The sequence below is a fragment of the Bidens hawaiensis genome, unplaced genomic scaffold, assembly GCF_021521415.1.
Source record: "Bidens hawaiensis isolate Kalapana, Puna unplaced genomic scaffold, B.hawaiensis_p1.1 tig00013690_1, whole genome shotgun sequence".
Lineage (NCBI taxonomy): Eukaryota > Viridiplantae > Streptophyta > Magnoliopsida > Asterales > Asteraceae > Bidens > Bidens hawaiensis.
In genome coordinates, this window is record NW_027492164.1 from 407,112 (window position 1) to 428,118 (window position 21,007).

The 21,007-nt window shown below is 41.0% G+C and overlaps 1 protein-coding gene and 1 pseudogene across 2 annotated transcripts in view; one reads left to right on the top strand and one right to left on the bottom strand.

The window, feature by feature from the left end:
• LOC143544700 (paired amphipathic helix protein Sin3-like 3) overlaps nucleotides 1–21,007 on the top strand; it is a 129,408-nt pseudogene that overhangs the window by 63,752 nt on the left and 44,649 nt on the right. The gene's annotated exons all lie outside the window — the stretch shown is intronic.
• Nucleotides 2,025–3,176, bottom strand: LOC143544709 (serine/threonine-protein kinase/endoribonuclease IRE1-like). The gene is made up of 3 exons (XM_077036745.1): nucleotides 3,110–3,176; nucleotides 2,369–2,733; nucleotides 2,025–2,276 (listed from the first exon to the last, which is right to left on the bottom strand). The coding sequence occupies exons 1-3, from the start codon at nucleotides 3,173–3,175 to the stop codon at nucleotides 2,096–2,098; spliced, it is 612 nt and encodes a 203-aa protein (XP_076892860.1). The 5' UTR covers nucleotide 3,176; the 3' UTR covers nucleotides 2,025–2,095.

The following is a 21,007-nucleotide window of genomic DNA, read 5'->3' on the forward strand; positions in this document are numbered from 1 at the left end:
GCAATGTGTTGAGACAAGTCAATAACACAAAAGCTACAAATACAAAAGAGAAAAACAAAAGCGTCACAAGACCACCTTGCTCACCGCCTTCACCCAGCGCCAAAAACCAAAAATCAAACACTTTATTAGCTATTTACAACTTAAAATCATTGTTACCGCCTTTAGTAGCAACTTTAAAGTTAAGTAAGTCGGAAGAAAGTACTTGTATCCCCATTCATTGTCATACCGCGACACAAGTTTAAAAAAGTTATTGTCCAGTGCAATTCCAGCCTTGGCATCAAAGATGCTTGATATGAAAATAATTAAAACGCCGGTTAAGAGTTAAGACCTAAAGCAAAAACAACTGTCTTTTTTTAATGCTCGAGAGATTATATCATAAACATTCACCTGTTTTCATCAATAAAGTCAGTGGACAGTGGATACAAGATCATCCTCAACATATCCGAAAATAACCTTGAGCTTTCCTTCTGATTCCTCCCTGGTTTACAACAACCATGAGTTGGTTACAACTTACAAGTTTGAGACTTAAATAACCGTTGATAAAACGAGTCATTGTGTGTCGATTGTGTGAAGTTGTAATGCAAGTGACGCACGAAAGGCCTTGTCATGATCATGATCATGACAAACTCAGAAATTGGAAGTTGTTCGGAAAGTGTTGCCCAATCTCAACCGTGTCACTAAGATAATACTTGGTCTTACTCGGTTTGAACACCAAACATTAACATAAAGTTTGCATACTAAGAAACAAGAACCAACTATGTTGATTTTGCTTTAATACATGATCATGTAAAGTTATCAAATGATTCTATGTGTTTCTTGTTGGGTTAATCTTACCCTATAACTTGATTCCAATTAACACAAAAGATATTATACAGTAATCACAAAAAGAATCATAAACTAATGATAGCAAGTATCGCATTGTAAGTTGCCAAAACCAGTTCCTACTAGAATATTAATTTAACCAAAAAAAAAAAAAAACTTACTAACATAAGCTTGGGTCTTCTAAGTCCCTTTAAATAAGTATATATATTTTAATGCAACACAAAAGAGCCCATTAACATAAAGCTGGGTCTAATATAATCGTTTGTATGGCAAGTACTCCTCGAACCAGCCTTCTTCCTTGCAGCATTCCAGCATGACATCATATACCCCCATCAATAGGTTAGGAAACCTTTCGCGCAAGTAGTGGTCAAGCTCTTCCAGCATAGGTAGATACTGCAACTGTGTTAAAAACGAGTCAGCTAACATGCGCGCAAATGCCCCAACCCACCTCTACTCTTTTCATTTTTTTTAAGAATTGTAAATAAGTGATGCAGTAATGATTTAGCGGTTTTAAACATTTGAGAAGAAAATACCAGTTCACTTTTTTAGTTAATTTCTATTTTCTATAACTTGAGTGTCGTTAAAAGCATACCTTTTTCTTAAAAGCTATGCGGCGCAAGTTTACTACTTTTATTTGAACGAGGCGGAGCAACCTTTGAGCGTTGACAAAAACAGAACGGCTCGTCTTGTTCCCTTTCAATGATGATTGTTTCAAAATTGAATAAAACATTAACCGCTCCATGGAAGACCTTGCCACCTCTTTCTATTACTTCACCAATGGAACGATCTCCGTTCATTTTACCATTCACCCTCACACTCGCATCTCGTAAGAACGACATTCGCTTAACAGAATCCCAAAACAGAGGATGGCGCAGTACCTCTGACGCCTTTGGCCTGACAAATGTATGTATCATAAAAAAATGCTAGTAAATATATAACAAACTTATAGAAAAATATAAAAATATGAAAAGGCTGTACCTGAGTTGAGCTTCAAATTCCAATAATCGAGAGATTAGATCCTTGGCTTCTGGAATGCGTTCCACCAGGTAGAGATTGACTATGTTGTTGTCGGCCACATTGTTTCGCTGCTTTCACCAAACGGATGTTTTCCTTGAGTCAAAAGAAAGAAGAAAACACAACCTAAATTAAACACATCCATGGCCTGCGTTTGGGGCAAATCAAGGATTTGTTCAGGAGTTCCTGAAACTGACATTTAACAAACCAAGTGAAAACAGGATCTAAAAATACAAAATCAATCGAGCTAAAAATATCTCTAGTTACCAGTAGCATCAGATCTCAATGATGTCTCATCCTCAGCAAGACGCCTGCAACTTCCCACCATAGAAAGTTTGGCAATATCGGTATCGAATTTTTCTATCAACACGTGGGAAGGGTTCAGATCCCCGTAAATAACCCTTCGAGCATGCAAGTGTTTAAGGCCATCAGCAATGTTCCTATGAAACAAACAACATTCATAAATAAAATGGAACAAAGAAAAAAAAAAGCCCAAAAACTGCCATAATAAGCGCTTGAACTGATCACTCACGTCATCAACTCCAACAAGTGAGGTTCAGGGTATCCTTTTTCCTCCAACAAGTCTGCATAGAGCCATTCGTTCCGAACCAAGTGATTAAGGTCGTAATCACAAAGCGATACCATAGCGCATATATAATTCCCAACTTTTTCGAATGCGAACAAACGGACAATATGCGCATAACCAGTCGCACATCTCCTAAGAATTTTGTATCCTTCTCTCTTAGCATTGTATTGATCCTCCGAAAGGCATTTCACAGCTACCGGACCCCCACGTGGGTATTCCCCTAGATAAACAACAGTCCCATTGCTTCCCCGGCCAATTTCTTTATCTCGAAATACTTGGAAAGATGGCCATATGATAGTCTCCTTCATCAACTGAAAGTGTTAAATCAACAGATTATGATCCTTGTCAATTTGCATACAAACCATAGTAATCAAATGCGATAAGCGCTCGAAAGCGTTGAGGCTGGGTCTAGCGCCCAATTTTGCAAAAAAAGCCCACATTAACAAAACAAAATTTTTTAACTTAAAAAGAACATCTTACGATACATTCACAGTCCTTAACATTAGGTGTTTAAAGAAAGAAATCCGAATTTATGTTTTTTAAGAACAAAACTAACCTGTAAATTCTTAGTTTATTGATGATTTTGTGTGCTGTAAAACCCCTTAAATAGTGGAGTGTTAGGGAATAGGAACAATTTCAAAATATAAAAATACATGAACCGTGTGTTATAAAAACAAAAGATTTTACCGTTTGTTCATGTGGAGTAACATAATTTCCAGCAGCTTCAGAAGCAACAACAGCAGGTGCTTTCATCTCAGGTGTTGTTTTAAGGTAATCAATAAAATTTACAAAAAACCACAATTCTGCAAGTAAATAAAATTGCCAATAAAAAAAACAAAAGATTTTACCGTTTGTTCATGTGGAGTAACATAATTTCCAGCAGCTTCAGAAGCAACAACAGCAGGTGCTTTCATCTCAGGTGTTGTTTTAAGGTAATCAATAAAATTTACAAAAAACCACAATTCTGCAAGTAAATAAAATTGCCAATAAAAAAAACAAAAGATTTTACCGTTTGTTCATGTGGAGTAACATAATTTCCAGCAGCTTCAGAAGCAACAACAGCAGGTGCTTTCATCTCAGGTGTTGTTTTAAGGTAATCTATATCTATACTATATTACAATACATATAACAAGGACAAGATGGTGGCTTTGACACAAACAACGATACCAGGCATCAACAGTGGTGGTAGTTGGTTGTAAAGGTAGCGAGGTAAAGTATACTCCAGCCCCGATCTACTATCGGTATTTTCTTTGTGCTCTCCGATCTAAACTATGTAATTTTTATTTTTGGGTGTTGAAATCAATCCTGTTAATCAGAGATTTACAAGGAAAAACGAATCCATATTATATTTAGCTTCTAATTTGGATGCAAATGATTTAGGAAATTGTTCTACAGTTTTATGCATATATGCTTTCATAACTAAACTGCTATACGTGATAATCAAAATCAACCAACTAAATTGCATGTTGATTAGGGACTATTAGATGTTTATATGAATGATGTTGGAAGACAATAGGTAGTTGCATTAAGTCACATCTCAAGACAAAATAATTATTTTTTTTTTTACAAAATATTTATAGTTCATTTTTTTCTCAAAAATTTGAGAAATCAAAAAACTTGCAGGTAGCTTTATCAACAATGTCTACAATTTCTGGCATTTATTCCTCTGGCCTGAAAAGAGCTCTTGAAATGTGTGGGGCTTCAGGTATGATTCCAATGTCACTTGTAATTTCTCTACATATTCCTTCTTAATATACATTTTTATTATTTTTTAATCATGTAATTCAACATCTTAAACTTAGAGAGGCATTTTATGATGGTGCATCCAGAATAAAACTAAAGCCATATAATCTTGTCGTCACTGTGAATTTTTCTAGAGAATTCACCAGCATTAGTTTTTATCACAAGCTAATATAAAAGTAGGTTAATTATTACTTATTTAATTAAATGTTTTGTTGACAATATTATGTATAGATAGATGATAATGAAAGTCAAATGCAAATGCAGGTAACAAAATAGTGTGATTTGGGATTGATGATATCGTGTGTTCAATTGGGATTTGGGTGGGCACAACTTGTGACTAATCTTAATGTTGGGACACTTTGACTTCAACAATTTATTTTTATAACATATTAATGCTAGAAAAAAATCATCATCTATCTTTTATCATTATATATTAAAACATAATGTATGGAATAATCTTTATTCAAATAGAAAATATGATTTATTGTTTGATTTCAATACTCTAACTAAGGCCCACCAAAGAAAAAAAGGAAAAGAAAAGTAAACTGTAGCATGAAATTTAATAAAGTTATAATAGTTATGCATCCATTATGAATGTGCAGACGTTTTTATTGCTTGAACATTTGTATTAACTAGATGGTGTTAAATTTACTATAATTATATTGTTGCACTCGGTATGTTTATCGATTTCTTTTAAATATTCATAGTTTTTTTTCCTTCTGATTTTTGCTTATAACATAGCCCCAACCTATTGCTTATAGCTTCGATGCTATCTTCGGGAAGACGAGACAAAAGTATACTTTAGCGTGATCCTCATGCACTAGAAGATTTTGTTAGTAAACTAAGTGGTCATAAATCAAATATGATTGTTTCCTAAAATCCAGTTTATTATTATTAGTTAACATAAATTAATACACACACCATTTATGGTTTCTTCCTTATCTTGATATATGAATTGTAGGCATGTGACTCAAGTGGTCTTATGATAACCGTGAGCTAGCATCGGTTGGAAATAATAACTAAGTTAGTTGTTAAGTTACTTAAATTATCTTAATTATCTTTTATGGTTTTTATGCAGATATTTGTATGGAACCAACATCAACACCTGTATTGAAATACTGTGAACATAGCTTCTGTGAAAGCAATTGCTTGGTCTCCACATATTTAACCAAGGTTTATATGAAGAAATATCATTTTTGTTTAGGAGAATGAACCAACACAAACTTGCATGGTCTATATACGTTAACTAGCTTATATCCCGTGTCACACACGGGTTTAAAAAAATTAATTAATAAATATAATCTTTAAATTTTGAAAAATCAAATTAACATGTACCTAAATAAGTTAAGTTAGAATATTTGGACACGTGTTGGTTCCTATCACGTAAACCAACGAACACGTATAGGGGCATGTTCATTTTAACATATGACGAACACAAACAAACAATCGAACAAATTCTTTTTGTTCATGTTTGTTAGATAAGAGCTTACAAACACAGACAAACATAAAAACACAAACAATGTAAACATACAAAAACAAACAGAGTAAATAGGGAAATCATGGCTTAGGCAAATTCACTACTCAATGGAAAAAATGATAATACACGGGCTTGTTTTTTTGATTATTTTTACTAAATTAACTTGATATGTACACTTGTAATAGCACATAAATCAATACAAGTGGTAGTAGCAGAAGCATTACATAACTTTTCACACGTCAAGAAGCAGTATGAGTGAATTCATCTTATATCAACTTAATTGTTTAGCAAATAATCGCTATCATAACGCGTTGTCCGACACATATGCGACAGGAAGTTATCCTGCAACATTCAACATCAAGAACCAAAACGGAAGAATCTTTATAAAGAAGTCTCAACATGTTTTGTAATGAACTCAACTAATATAACATACAAACCTGGATAACCCTGGATGCCCTCTTTGCAGTGGTCTTTGAAAGTCAAAAAACCTGCATTTTGATAATATTAAAATCATAAGTTACCCGTGGGGGTGCTTACACTAATTAAGTGATAAAAGGATTTAGCATATACTTTATTGCGTTATCTTTGGCCCCAGATATCAAAATAGGATTTTGAGGATGGAAATCCACGTCATTTACTGGCTGCAGCAGTATAAGAATATTATTAGTTTAAGGAAAAATGTACATTCAAGTTGTATTTTTTAGTTAAAATGGGTCAAATAGTGAAAATAAACGGGTCAAACAGGTCGGAAGTCGCCTAAAACTTTCTGAATCATTTTATTTCAAAAATTGTTTTTTGTTATAATAATTTCACTTTTGTAATCATATTAGCATTAGTAGTAATGTACAATATCAAAAAATTACTTGGTTTGACCCGAGCACATTTTGACCCATTAGCCAACCCGCCCTTGTCACCTCTTTATGCAAGTAATTCAACAACAGTCCAGCGTTTGCGTTTTGGAGAACAAATCATATTGATTTGAAACAAAAATGCATTTTTTTTTTCGCATCAACAAAGACTTACTTGTAGATGGTCATAATATGTCCGCATGACGGGTCTAACAGGACCATCCTTTCCCTTTGGCAGCAGCATCTGCTTGAGTTTTCCTACCTGCACATGATACCGGCTTTATCTATAACGGGTCAAACTGATAAACTAAAAAATTATTATAAATCAAACAGGTCAAATGGGCTGAACATCTTCTAAACCTATGTATTTAAAAAATATATTAATAATAAATTTTAAAATTTACCTCAAAACAGTTTAATTGAATTATCTGCACTACCCGATGCAAGAAACCTTCCATCAGGACTAAATCTTGCACATCTTACTGCATTCTACATGACAAAACACCAAAATTGAAGTATAAACATGAGCCAATTTCAAACCTTATTAAGTTCAAATGATGCATACCTTGTGTTCTGATACATGTTTTGGGAAAGTTTTTGATGAGCCTTTTGTATCACTGTAAAGAATGAGGCATTTGAAATGTTTGGTACCTTGGTTCGTCCGTATGGGCTGGCTGCAGATAACGGGAAATCTTCTGTGCAAGGTAACACCTTAGGCCAACCATAAACAGTAGCTGACGATCTGCAACGTTTAAAAAACGAAGAAAAACATGTCACATTTTACAAACTATATATTAACATAATATGTACAAAGTGAAGCAAAGAAATAAAAAATTTTATACCTTTTTGCATCTGTGAGCTTCCATAACTTCCAACAGAGTTAAAAGTACATTAACGGCTTCTGCACACTTTCACCAACCGCCTTCAAACCTAAGTTTCAATTAAAAAACCAAATTAATACAGACTCCCACTTGTTTATAAATTATAACTTATAAACCATCAGTAAATAACGCTTTTTTACTTTGTGGAGGCCATATTGGAAGTGTAATTAAGAAAGCCCTAACTGACAAAAACCTAAAATCAAAAGAAAATATGAAACCCTAGAAGTAGAAGAAGATGAATTAAATATGGTAATGAGCGTACTGATTATGAAGAAGAAGATATGTTTGAATCTTGAGAGAGAGAGAGAGTATAGATCTGTGTCAAATTTGAATTTTTAATTGTAAATGAATGTAATCAGCTTTTTGACTGAATATCATACGTCAAGTCTATAAAAGAGTGTGATCATGCTTTTGACTGAATATATGACAATAATATTAGACTAAGGGGGTGTGGGGCTCCAGCAGAGCCAAGAACCAATAATATTATGACGTGTGTCAGAGAGAGAAACTGGATAAGGGGGGTGTTGGAGCCCCTGGTGTGAAGACGATAACCGTCGGTTCGTTACGTTACGGGTGCACACGAGTTGAGCTGTTCGTGAAAAAGCTCGGTCGAAGCAAGCTTAAATAAGCCCATGCCTCAGCTTGATCCTAAAGACAAACTCGTTTAATAAACAAGTATGGGCCCAATCCTTGCTTATCGAGCTTGAAGAAGCTTGCCATTAAACAAGCCCATGCCTCAACTTATTATTTATTTATTTGTTTTTGTTATTACTATTACTACCTAGGGTTTGGGATTCAGTTACGCTGTTTACATTACCAAGGGTTTCGGTGGATTCAGTTTCCGGCGTTTCAGTCTTCGACGGCGAGCTTAAACATTAATATAAATTTTATAATATCTATATATATGAAATCATTAATCAATCTATATAACGGATATAACTAAATAATATATATTAGACATAATTACATAAATTGTGTTTTATATTTTTACTAGATGTACTAAGTTTCACGTGTTGTCCTATATATTTAAAATTGATTTGTTTTTTCCTTTTACATTTACAAATTCAACACTGTTTGTCCTTTGATGAAAACCCTGTTAGTTTTTTGTTTTCATTAAGTTACGTTATGTGTCTTAGACATGAGGATAAGTTGATCGTTTTTACTTATTCACGTTAGAAACCCAAATTCCCAAATCAAAAGATCTAAATTCTATTCTAACCACAAAATTTCATCTCCGTATGATTGTTATTAGCTCATACTTTTTCACATTTAACCGCGCCTATGAAAATATTTGGCGGGATTGATAGATAAAAGAGACGGTTTGCTACCCTTCCACCCTACATAGAAATTCATCGTTATAAAACTAAACATTTCAACTTATAAAAATAAAATCATTAACCATTAAATTGCATACGAGTAAGTTACTTACCTCATGCTCCTTGAGCTTTTTGTCTAGCTCCAAGAAGTTTTCTTGAGAGTCATATTGACCCGGGTGGTGAAAATATCTTTCAAGAAACTGATCCATCTTTTCACCACAATTCTCCATAAAAAATATCGTTCATGATTCACATCTAGTAAAGCTTAAAACGTTTTTAAGATAAAAGCAAACAAACATAAAAAAAGAATGAAAATGATTCACCTTTGATCGATTCTGCATGTAAGTGTCTTGCTAACCATGGCTCTAAGGTCGGAAATATAGTGAAATGCTGGTTAACCAGTCGGCAAACATTAAAATCAAGATGAAATATGTAAAAACAAACTTTATAAATATATATAAAAAAAGGATTATTGGATTAAAATAATCTCACATTTAATGTGTTGGCCAATAATAATCTCACCTGAGTTATTTCTCTCTGGCAGTCCCACCTTTTTCATGTTTTTTGTTTTATGATCCCCCGTTAAAAATAACTAACGGTGTTAGTTTTTGGCTGATGTGGCTTGATGAGTTGGCATTTAAAAATCCTACATGGCTTTTTTTTTTCTTTCGAGGCATTTAAAAGTCCTGCTTACTTTACCTTAACCTTGCCGGACCTCCACCGACGAAAACCCAATGAAGTCACCAGAGGTTTTTACTTCACCATTTTTAGCCCTGCCGGCAAGAAACAACGGTGGGGTACGGCGGTTTTCGTCGTCGTTCTCCATCGCTCTCGACGCCTTCATCTTCTTCTCCGGCGCCGTCGCTGCGTTGCTTCTCGTCTGGACTTTCTCAAACCCTCAAACACCCACAACACCAAACTATGAAAGACCTGTTTCCGATCCTAAATCCTCAATTTTCGTCACGAGCAACGTTTGTGTCGGCGGTTTTACTGGTTTAAACCCAAGATCCGACCCACCCGACCCGAATTTCTATGACGACTCGACAGTCGGGGTACACTATCAACAACCGGATTATAAACTGGGATGAAAAGAGAAAAGAATGGTTGAAACAACACCCTTCATTTGGGTCAGGTTCCGAAGAACGGGTGGTTGTGATATCCGGATGTGGAATTAGGGCTCCGATCATTTGGGGGTTAAATGGGTGAGGGATTCCAATTATTTTGCCCAGAAAGACAAAAAAAGCCATGTAAGATTTTTAAACGCCAACTCATCAAGCCACATGAGCAAAAAACTAACTTCGTTAATTATTTTTAACGGGGGATCATAAAACAAAAAACATGGAAAATGTGGGACTGCCGGAGGGAAATAACTCAGGTAGGATTATTATTGGCCAACACATTAAAGGTGAGATTATTTTAATCCAATAATCCAAAAAAAAAAGCACAAACCTTTGGTATAACCTTCATAATAAAGTGCAAAAAGTGCAAAAAATATCTTCTTCTTAACTGTTGAGTTTTCTTTGTTGAAGTCGACATTAGCAACGTCTGTAATTTCTTCGGGAAGTGTGACAGGTGGGACGGATAATATTCCATCTTTCAATATGTTAGCAGGACCATCGCTTCACTCGTATATTGAAACAACTTTATAGAACACCCAAGTATGTTAGCGGTTTCGTTTATGCTGAATCTGTCTGGCCAAAAACATGTCTAATGATGAAAATTTTATTAATATTTTGAAAAGACAAAATTGTTTTTAAGTTTTGTAAAGGCAAAAATTGCCCTTGTATCATTATAAAATTTTTGTTTCTATTAAATCTTGTCTTTTCGAAAACTTATGGGTATATATCATTTTGTATAATATGGGTGGATTATGTATAAATGAAAACAAATACATCATTGGGTGGCCTGTAAAGTAGTTATTATATACGGTAGTTGTTGAATTTGCATACAAGTGTCTGGAATTATGTTTTGTATACCAAATTCTTAAACTTAACGAAAAAATTCTCTAACAAAGTTTATGTACTTAAATCATGCAAAAACACCGTTTCTTTATAGTTTGAGAAGTCTAGGGATTTAGTCATGGATAAAAGGATTTTATGCTATAAATTTAAAAAGAGTTAATGGTTATTTTCGTCCCTATGGTTTGCTACTTTCGCCACTTCAATCCAAAATTTGTAATTTTGTCAATTTAGTCCTCATAGTTTTAAATATTAGCCAATTACATCCCATCCGTCTAACGGCATCCAGCTATGCCGTTAGTTTAAGGGTATTTTTGTCTTTCTCCTTTTAATTTTGAGTTAATGGTCATCTTAGTCCCTATGGTTTGATATTTTTGCCAATTCAGTCCAAAGTTTGAAAATTTGTCAATTTAATGTTCAGTTTAATTCAGCTTTTTTATTTTTAATTTTTTTTGTTTATAACCCTGAAGAGCATAATTCAAGCCCAAAACCATTGAGCAACCTCAAATACTGGTATGAATTTACTCTGTTGACAGCAGTAATCATACCGCCCCCCCTTTATATTTACTTTCTAGACATTTTCTAAAATCTTCTCCATTGTGGAATTCAATGGTAAAGCGGTTAAGGTAATTCCCTGAAACCGAATTGCACAGAAAAAACTAAAAATCGTTTCGTTGATTAGTGTATAATAGTTGATTACTGTAGGTTCCCAGCCGGATCTACACGGAAGTATCTCGTAGTACGTAGGTGCGGAATCCCTACGTAAGACGATACGAGCATAGGATGCGTTATATGTTAATACCGAACACGAACACACGTTACAATACTCAAAAGACACGTTGTATTGCAACTCCTTTAACACGTGATATGCAAATCACAATTTACACGTTCTGAACAACTCTTTACAATTACAAGCCGTAGTCAAACATATATAGTTATCGACAACTTCGCCTAACAGACTAGGCGAAGTTGTTGATAACTACGCTTGTTCCACAAGTTCGCTTATATCAGGCGAACTTGTGAGACAACTTCGCTAAAACATAACAAAACCAACTAAACGATTACAGACACTAGATACTGAACTACTGGCATCATGTACCAACAGACTCCCCCTTGGCAGTAGCTTCATATCTCTAACTTCAATCACGTGTCTTGTAATCCCAAAACTCTTGTCTCTCTCGTCTTCAAGCATGAACTCCCTGTCTTACACAGACAGAGACGACTCTCAACAGAGTTAAAGTACATTAACGGCTTCTGCACACTTTCACCAACCGCCTTCAAACCTAAGTTTCAATTAAAAAACCAAATTAATACAGACTCCCACTTGTTTATAAATTATAACTTATAAACCATCAGTAAATAAGGCTTTTTTACTTTGTAGAGGCCATATTGGAAGTGTAAGTAAGAAAGCCCTAACTGACAAAAACCTAAAATCAAAAGTGAAGAGGTAGGTCCCAGCAGAGCCCAGTTGGACCCACAGGACTCACCTTGAAGAGAGACGTCTGCGCAGAAACCAACTGGATCCGCAGGACCCACCATGCTCATAGACGTGACGTCCTTACGCGCAGTACGCAAGCTGTTCCGCAGGAAATGCCTCCCAATGGTGAAGTACTCCGCCTGTTCCCGCAGCTGCGGATACAAGCCATCAGGGAAGGCCACCCGCGCAGCAAGGCTACACGCAGAAGGCACTTAGCTCTCAATAATTCAGTAGTCACCTGAATGAATGAGCAAAGCCGGGAACAATCCCGCACAAAGGAGGGAGGGGGAATACTCCCGCCCAAATGAGCCAGTCCGTACGATACTGGAAGATCTTTTGTACTGTACCTGACGAGGTATGGGCAAAAGATCTGACCAGAGATACGACAGCCCATTGACAACAGTATGGCGAGCAGCATGCTCTTGTACTGTATGTCACTATTAGCCGCTACCTACTCACCAACTCCTGTCATACCACGTGCATAGCCTGCAGTTGGTGGAAAAGGAATAGTACACAGCAGGCCTGGTCACTGTCAGCAGCTGCCTACCCACCAACTGCCAGCATGGCACGTGCGTAGGCCACAGTTGGTAGAACAGGAATACTATTCAGCCGGCTATACCCTCTTGGAAACCTACCTTCGGCTATAAATACCCCAAATGGTATGATCATCTCATCTTATCTTGTATCTTACATCTTATACCTGATATCTGCTCTAGCAATCTCTTAATATACACTTATATTCAAGAGCAATCTAGTCTGATTCTCACGCCGGAGGGTGGTTACAAGGAGGTACCTCCCCTTCTCAGTGACGAGCTCACGGTGTCTGTTTTGCAGGTTATCAGAAGAACCATCTTTGCCGGATCTAACCCCTCGTGGGAAACATCTATTTAACCCCCAGATTATCCGTAATCTGCCCGGGGTAACTTAGTGTTTCTTCATTGGCGCCATCCGTGCATAAAAGCTAGAACTTCATTTCTTTTCAGTTTTTTCAAACTTCTGGAAAGATGGTTAAAGAAACTCCGGTAACCACAACCCCAGCTACTGAGGGGAATACCGGCGACAACACAGTTCTTACGAACACTACCTCGGTTACCCAAGCCGGGGCAAGTGCAGTAAATTTTACGAACACTACACCAGTTACCCAAGCTGGGGCAAGTGCAGTAAATAATCGCTCACTGGGATTCACCGATACCCAGTTAGAGAGACAACGAACGAGGCTCCCCCGCCAAACACTCGATGAAGTTAAAGCGTGGGCGGAAGCACGTCAAAAAGAATTCCAAGCCGAGTTGGATGAACGCTTACGTTCACTCCAACAGCCTGAGGAATTCGGAGAGTACTGGGACAATGATTCGGAGGAATCCGATAGTGACGCAAACCCTCGTCATAGGGCGAAAGGGAAGCGTAAGGAAACGGACTCCCAACCGAGAAGGCGTTTTGGAGAAGCCTTCAAACCAAAAAACGCAGGTGGAAACCCACGTGACTTCTCCAAAACATTTACACCAACTGCTGCAAAGGCGGGAACGTCCAAATTTGCAAGGGACATTGCGGAAGCAATCGTCCCGAAAAGTGCCAAACAGATGTCCAGCATCGGCACTTATGATGGTATATCTGATCCAGACGATCATTTGAACAGGTTCATAGCGGGGGCAACCGTCAGTAGTTGGACGGAACCTACGTGGTGTTACATGTTCCAAATGACGCTTGTTGGGGCAGCTAGAGCGTGGTTCGATCGTCTACCGGTCCACCACATCTACGATTGGGAAGACTTCCAGCAGAAATTTAGCCAACACTTCAGCCAACAAAGAAAGTATACCGAAGAGCAATGGACAATCCTCAAATGCATTCGAGAGGAAGATGAATCTTTGCCAGACTTCATCACTCGCTTCAACTCAAAGAAGCTAAGTCTGGGTAATATTAGCGAAGATCTTGTTCGCGCTGCTTTCATCCAGGGCGCGAACGACCCAGAGCTCATCCGCACCTTAACGGGTAAGGATGGCATGCCATCCACATGGGATGCCATCATGACAGCAGCTAAACGCTTTGCGGAAACGGAGAAGCAACTGGGTAGAGACCTCCCCCAGAGCACAAACCTCTACACCTAGAAAACAAGAGAAGACAACGTCCTTACCGCCCGACTAAACAAAAAGCGGAAGCTAGGCATTTGGCAGTCAAGGGTAAACTTTGACACCTCATCCGGCTTGCAACATCGGTTAGGCGGAAGGGATAACGTACAGTCGAACCAGAACTCCAGATGGACGCCACTCACCAAAAGCGTCACCGAGATATTCGCCACTGAGGAGCTCCCATGGCCAAAGGCTCCAATAATCCGACATCGTCACAATGCTGATCGGAACAAATACTGTGACTTTCACAGGACAAAAGGCCACAACACTGAAGAATGCACAGACGTAAAGGACATCGTCGAAGCATTTGTCAGAGATGGGACGCTCGCACACCTCGTGGCGTAACGAACGCTGAGCAGGCTGATGCGTGTAGAACCCCAGCTGGGGAAAACACGAATAAAATTGCAGCTTCAATGCCGGAGACTACATACTGTGTAAACAACGAGATCCCGAACCAGGTGCATATCGGCTCGATGGCACTCCCATCCCAACAACATGGAAGGGAGCTCAATTACACAGTTTGCATGTAGATCAATTCCAATTTTGTAAAAAAAAGGCCCAGAGCCACTTCTAATGGAAATGATTCTCCTTAGAACATCGACGCTGATGATTTTACATTTATACTTATGAACTTTCCACACGAATATGCCGGTTTTCACCGCATAATTACGTGGAAAGTCGTTGCGTGGGGAAGGCGGCAAAACCCGCATAAACCCAAAAAACGGCAAACCTTCACGCAGGTCAGTTAAAGGTAAAGTTCAGTCATCCCACTAAATGAAAGTGCCGGTCTATCCGCATGAATCATGATAGAGGAAACTGAACACTAACCTATTAACAACCGCGCGTCGAACGGTTAATTTATTCAACACCGATGCCGGTACTCACCGCATAATTACGTGGAAAGTCATTGCGTGGGGAAGGCGGCAAAACCCGCATAAACCCAAAAAACGGTAAACCTTCACGCAGGTCAGTCATAGGTAAACTTTGGTCATCCCACTAAATGAAAGTGCCGGTCCTAACCGCACAAATCATGAGAGGAAACCGAACCTATTGACAACCGCGCGTCGAGCGGTTAACTTATTCAAAATACTTTAGAAAATTTCTAACAGAAGGATGAGGAAAACCTCCACGCAGGTTAGATGTAGGTAAAGTTTAGACATCCTACTAAGTGCAAGTGACAGTCTTACCCGCACAATCACGAACGAGGAAGCAAAACTTCAACCTATTATCTACCACGTTCAAAGGTTAACTTATTCTAAACACTTAGAAAATTTCAAAGGAAAAGATGAGGAAAACTTCCACGCAGGTCAGATATAGGTAAAGTTTAGCCATCCTACTAAGTGCAAGTGACGGTCTTATCCGCACAATCATGAAAGAGGACGCAAAACTTTAACTTATTATCTACCACGTTGAAAAGTTAAATTATCTAAGTACTAAAGAAATTGCTAAGTTAAATCAGAATATGCGTGAAATAAACAAGGCAAGGGATTGGCAAATAATCTTTATTCCATCGAAATTCAAATACTACAAAGATTGCTGGGTACATACCCGCATACAAAAGAAGCTATACAAAAATAAAAATCTACTCTAATGGTGGAAAGGGATCTTCAGGATCAAGCCTCAGGACCACTTCCACTTGGACCCGCACCATCAGTAGAGTGTGGCGGTTCAAGGAAAGCTTTAAGGATAGCTAGCCCATCATCAGCAGCGGCAACTTCGTTTACCTTCTCCACCACCGGATGCGGGAAGGCGGCATACTGATTCACTGCTTGGTCATATACAGCTTCAGTATCCACATCAAATAAAGGGAAGTTGGAAGGCGGGATGCCTTTCTCAACGAACCCTAGACCAAGCAGGAAGCCGGCCTTTTCCCCATCCTCATGAGAAGCGTTGAGGGCTGCGCTCATAGCATCGTCATAAGACGTATCCGTGAAGACCCGATGCACAACCTACAAAAAGAAAAAATACAAGTATCAAAACCTTTTCTATTTACAAAGAAAAGCGTAAAGACATTATGAAGTTAAGCTTACCTGAGACAACGCTTCTCGAAGAAGCCATTCCTTGGCAACCAGAGCCTCTTGGAGGGCGGCTTGAGCTTGGTTACGGGCGCGTTCGGCTTCACTTTTGTTGAGGTTGGCAAGCAACACTTCCTTTGCAGCAGCCTCTTCAACGCCCTTTAGCTTCCGCTCAGTGTGGTCAAGCACGCCCCTCTGGTCCAAGATCTCTTGGAGCTTCTTGGCGTCTTCCATCGCCAAGGCATCATGAGCCTGTTGGAGCGCCTCTAGTTTGGCTTTAAGTTCCTCATTCTCGAGGCGTAAAGGCTCAGCAACAGCTTCAGCGTTGGTGGCCCTCTCGGTTGAGTTCCGTGCAGTTTCCTTAGCCAGCCGAAGCTGTTCGTTAACAGCTTGGGCAGCCTTGGAACGGGCCTCGAGCCGGGCCTGAACTTCAACCTCGAGGGCCTTGAAGGCCTTCTCCTTTTCCGCAGCCACTGCGGTAAGCCTCCTATTCTCCTCCCGGACAGCCCGCGCCTGAGCTTCTTCTTGGATGCGAGCTGCTTTTAACTTGTCGTTTTCACGACAAAGCAGCTCGACGCGCGGCTGCATCCAGGCCAGGAGAACCCGAAGCTCATTGGTTGGCCTACCCTCCTGGTAGCTAGCCATGGCTTCCCCCAACGCACCACTGGGAGCTGCGTGACGAGCCCACTCCACGCACTCCACAGGCGTGCGAAGGGTTGTTCCTCGGCGGATGTTCCATCGTGGAACATACACTTCATTGGAATCCGACACTGCAAAAAACAAAAAGCAGTTAAGAAAAGATGATAAAAAAAAGGCCAAAAGAACCCTACGCACCTGTAGGGTCGACAACAGGCCGATAGCCGCCAAACCCATCACCTGAACCCAAGGGAAATCCGTCCAAGAGGTCAGGCAGATGGGAAGGAGGCAGAGGTTGGCGAGAAGCCCCAAGCATACCTGAAGGATCGGCCGTCGTTGCCGATGACGGAGGAGGCATGGTGAAGGCCGCCGCGGTAGTAGAAACCAACGGAGGTGGACTCACCGTAGGTGAACTCACAACCGTGGTCGCCGCTGCGGAGTCCGCAGAAAAAGTAACCGCCGGCTCAGTGAAAGATTCAGTAAATATGGCACTGACAGCCGGCGGGGATGTCATCACAGTTGGAACAGTTGGCTCAACGGGGTGAGCAACTGAACCAACTGAAGCAGGCGCAGCCGCCTGGGTCGTCGCCTCAGGTAGGCTGACCAAGCCTACCGTCATGGGTCCGGAGGTACTCCTCCCCGCTCCACCCTGGAATGCGGTAGCATCCACGCCTGCACAAAGAAGATAAGTATTAATGATGGAAAGCTATGAAGTTAAAAATAAAGGAAGTTTGTACTTACGGGTTTTCTTGAGCTTAAAAGTGCGGACAGGCGGGGACGAACCCGATGGAGCCGGCCTCTTTACGCCGCTCACCGTCGTCATCCTGGGCTCTCCGGAGGTGACAGTCGTCGCAGCCTCCGGAGCAGTGGTCTTATCACCACCAGGGTTCCCCGCCACCTCCTCGCTCTCGGTCTCTGAATCAGACCGAGGCACCGGATCGTCAGTGGAGGCCACCTTCGCCTTCCCCTTCCCGCCGGCAGCCTTCTTCTTCCGCACCAACGGAGGACCATCTGCGGATTCCTCATCAGAACACAAGATTAGAGGAATTCCAGCAGAGGTTTCAGCATTGAGGGGTCGAGGGTTGAATAACGCCTTACCTGGCCGCCTGGCGCTCAGGATCTCGTGGCCTGGCGGGTAGACCTCCACGAACCGATCCGCCGTCTGTTCAAGGATAGGCAACTCGTTCTCATCTAGAGCACGAGTACCCATCCGAGCGGGACTATCAGCCTCCCGCGGATGCAGGAGCGACTGCAAGTCGTTCCCCTCTGAAATAAAAGAAAAACAGTTAGAAGACAAACCTATATAAACAAAGAAGACAGAGCATATCGTAAGGGACAGAGTTCAAACCGTATTCAAGGACGATCGGGATCTTTTGCGCCTCCGCATCCTTCCACACCCGGCTCATCCCGAGCATCACCATCCCGGACTCCGCAAAGCGGTAAACCGGAGATTGGACTCGGGAAATCTTTGAGAACCATTCCGCCTCCTGGTAGTTGGAGGCGTGAAGGCTGGGGAGTGCTTGCCCATTCTTAAACTTCATGGCAAGGGGGATGGCGCGAGCGGAGATATAAAAGAACTCCCGCTTCCATGAACGAAGACTGCGCTCGGTTACGCAAATCTTCAAACCCTTGATCCGGGTTATCAGAGTATACCACCCCTGGATGCACCTCCAAGAGTAGAAGGTCATCAGGCGGTCGACGAAGGGCTCAACGCCCAGAATCCGGCACACCCACTCGAAGTGGCGAATCTTTGCGATCGCCATCGGGTGTACCTCGGTCAGGTGTACACCGTGCCTCTCCAGAACACGGTACACAAACTTCGTCAAGGGGAACCTAAGATTCCCATAGACAAAGAATGCGGCATATACCCCGATCTTGCCTCTGGGGGCATCATACACCGTCTGATGAGGTTCAGGAAACTCAGGCTCGAAAGACTCGAGCATGAACTTCCTGACGATGTACTGATATAGATCGACAGGCAGAGCACACTGGCATTCGCCAGCAGTACTCTTGTCATCCTTGTCGGACGAGGATGACGGGTTCTCGGCATACACCCCAGCCTCTTGGGCTGTAGCCTCAAGATCGTGAGCAGAAGACATCTTGCAGGTATGAAAGAAGAGAATAATTTCAAGAGAATGCTCGACTGAAAAGGTGAGTATTCGCCGGAAATCGTTTTGAAGATGAGAAAAGTGAAAGTGTGGATTACAAAGGACCCTCTCCCCCTTTATATACTAATCGCAATCAATGCGATGAATTTAATGCGGAAGAGAGAGAAATCGCAGGTGCAATGAAACTATGACACGTGACAAAGAGCAAGCTGGCAACAGCTGTTGAAAGGACGCGTGCAATTAATTTCGCGGCCACGCGCCCGAAAAATCGCGCCCACGCGCCTGAAAAGCGTCTGGAATGACCATGTACTATCACGTCACCATAACTTCCTGCACGTCCTGACACAGTCAGAAGAAACCGTCGGACGACGTTTCAACAGTTTGGACTGTTCTTATCCTTTCACCAACTCTTCGAATTTCAAAAATTCAAAAAGATTCAAAAGTAAGCGGGAAAATACCCCTTACCTTGGCAACCAAGTAACTGTAAGACAGGTGCGAGTACAGTGTTAAGGCAAAACCCTTCACATACTTAGCACCCGTAGGGAATTAACGCCAGGAATACCTTGGAAGTAAAGTAACCGTAAGACGAGTGCGGGTACAGTGTCAAGGCAAAACCCTTCACATACCTATCACTCCGCAAGGAATTGAAACCAAGAAGGATCTTCTGGGCAATGCTTGCGGAAACGGGAATAACATCTCCGCATAGCGGGAACGTCGAGAACTACATTGTTTGAAGCTTCAAGATGGAATTGGTGGTTTTAACATAATTGATCACTATGTTCAAAACTACCAAAACCTCATGGAGAATCCACACAAGTGTGACTCAACGCTCCTGACTTGCGAGGAGGTTACAGACCTACCCGCATCATACCCAAAGATCAAGCAGGAAAGTCGGGAATTTCTGCAAGTGACATAAGGACTTCCACGGGAAGAATCCCCATGGAAAACCTTAAAACTAAACCCTTTTCAAAAACCCTTTGCTTAAGTCCAAAAGTTCACCTCACTTATTAAACACTCATGAGAAGAACATTGGACTGGGGGGACTTGAAGAGGTAGGTCCCAGCAGAGCCCAGTTGGACCCACAGGACTCACCTTGAAGAGAGACGTCTGCGCAGAAACCAACTGGATCCGCAGGACCCACCATGCTCAGAGACGTGACGTCCTTACGCGCAGTACGCAAGCTGTTCCCGCAGGAAATGCCTCCCAATGGTGGAGTACTCCGCCTGTTCCCGCAGCTGCGGATACAAGCCATCAGGGAAGGCCACCCGCGCAGCAAGGCTACACGCAGAAGGCACTTATCTCTCAATAATTCAGTAGTCACCTGAAGGAATGAGCAAAGCCGGGAACAATCCCGCACAAAGGCGGGAGGGGGAATACTCCCGCCGAAATGAGCCAGTCCGTACGATACTGGAAGATCTTTTGTACTGTACCTGACGAGGTATGGGCAAAAGATCTGACCAGAGATACGACAGCCCATTGACAACAGTATGGCGAGCAGCATGCTCTTGTACTGTATGTCACTATTAGCCGCTACCTACTCACCAACTCCTGTCATACCACGTGCATAGCCTGCAGTTGGTGGAAAAGGAATAGTACACAGCAGGCCTGGTCACTGTCAGCAGCTGCCTACCCACCAACTGCCAGCATGGCACGTGCGTAGGCCACAGTTGGTAGAACAGGAATACTATTCAGCCGGCTATACCCTCTTGGAAACCTACCTTCGGCTATAAATACCCCAAATGGTATGATCATCTCATCTTATCTTGTATCTTACATCTTATACCTGATATCTGCTCTAGCAATCTCTTAATATACACTTATATTCAAGAGCAATCTAGTCTGACTCTCAAGCCGGAGGGTGGTCACAAGGAGGTACCCCCCCCCCCTTCTCAGTGACGAGCTCAAGGTGTCTGTTTTGCAGGTTATCAGAAGAACCATCTTTGCCGGATCTAACCCCTCGTAGGAAACATCTATTTAACCCCCAGATTATCCGTAATCTGCCC

Excerpts from the sequence above, each read along its gene's own strand:
- LOC143544709 (XM_077036745.1), bottom strand. The coding sequence starts at position 3,175 with ATGAAAGCACCTGCTGTTGTTGCTTCTGAAGCTGCTGGAAATTATGTT. Across the intron at positions 2,734-3,109 it reads TTACTCCACATGAACAAACG|TTGATGAAGGAGACTATCAT; the intron begins GTAAAATCTTTT and ends TAACACTTTCAG. Across the intron at positions 2,277-2,368 it reads CACTTGTTGGAGTTGATGAC|GAACATTGCTGATGGCCTTA; the intron begins GTGAGTGATCAG and ends TTTGTTTCATAG.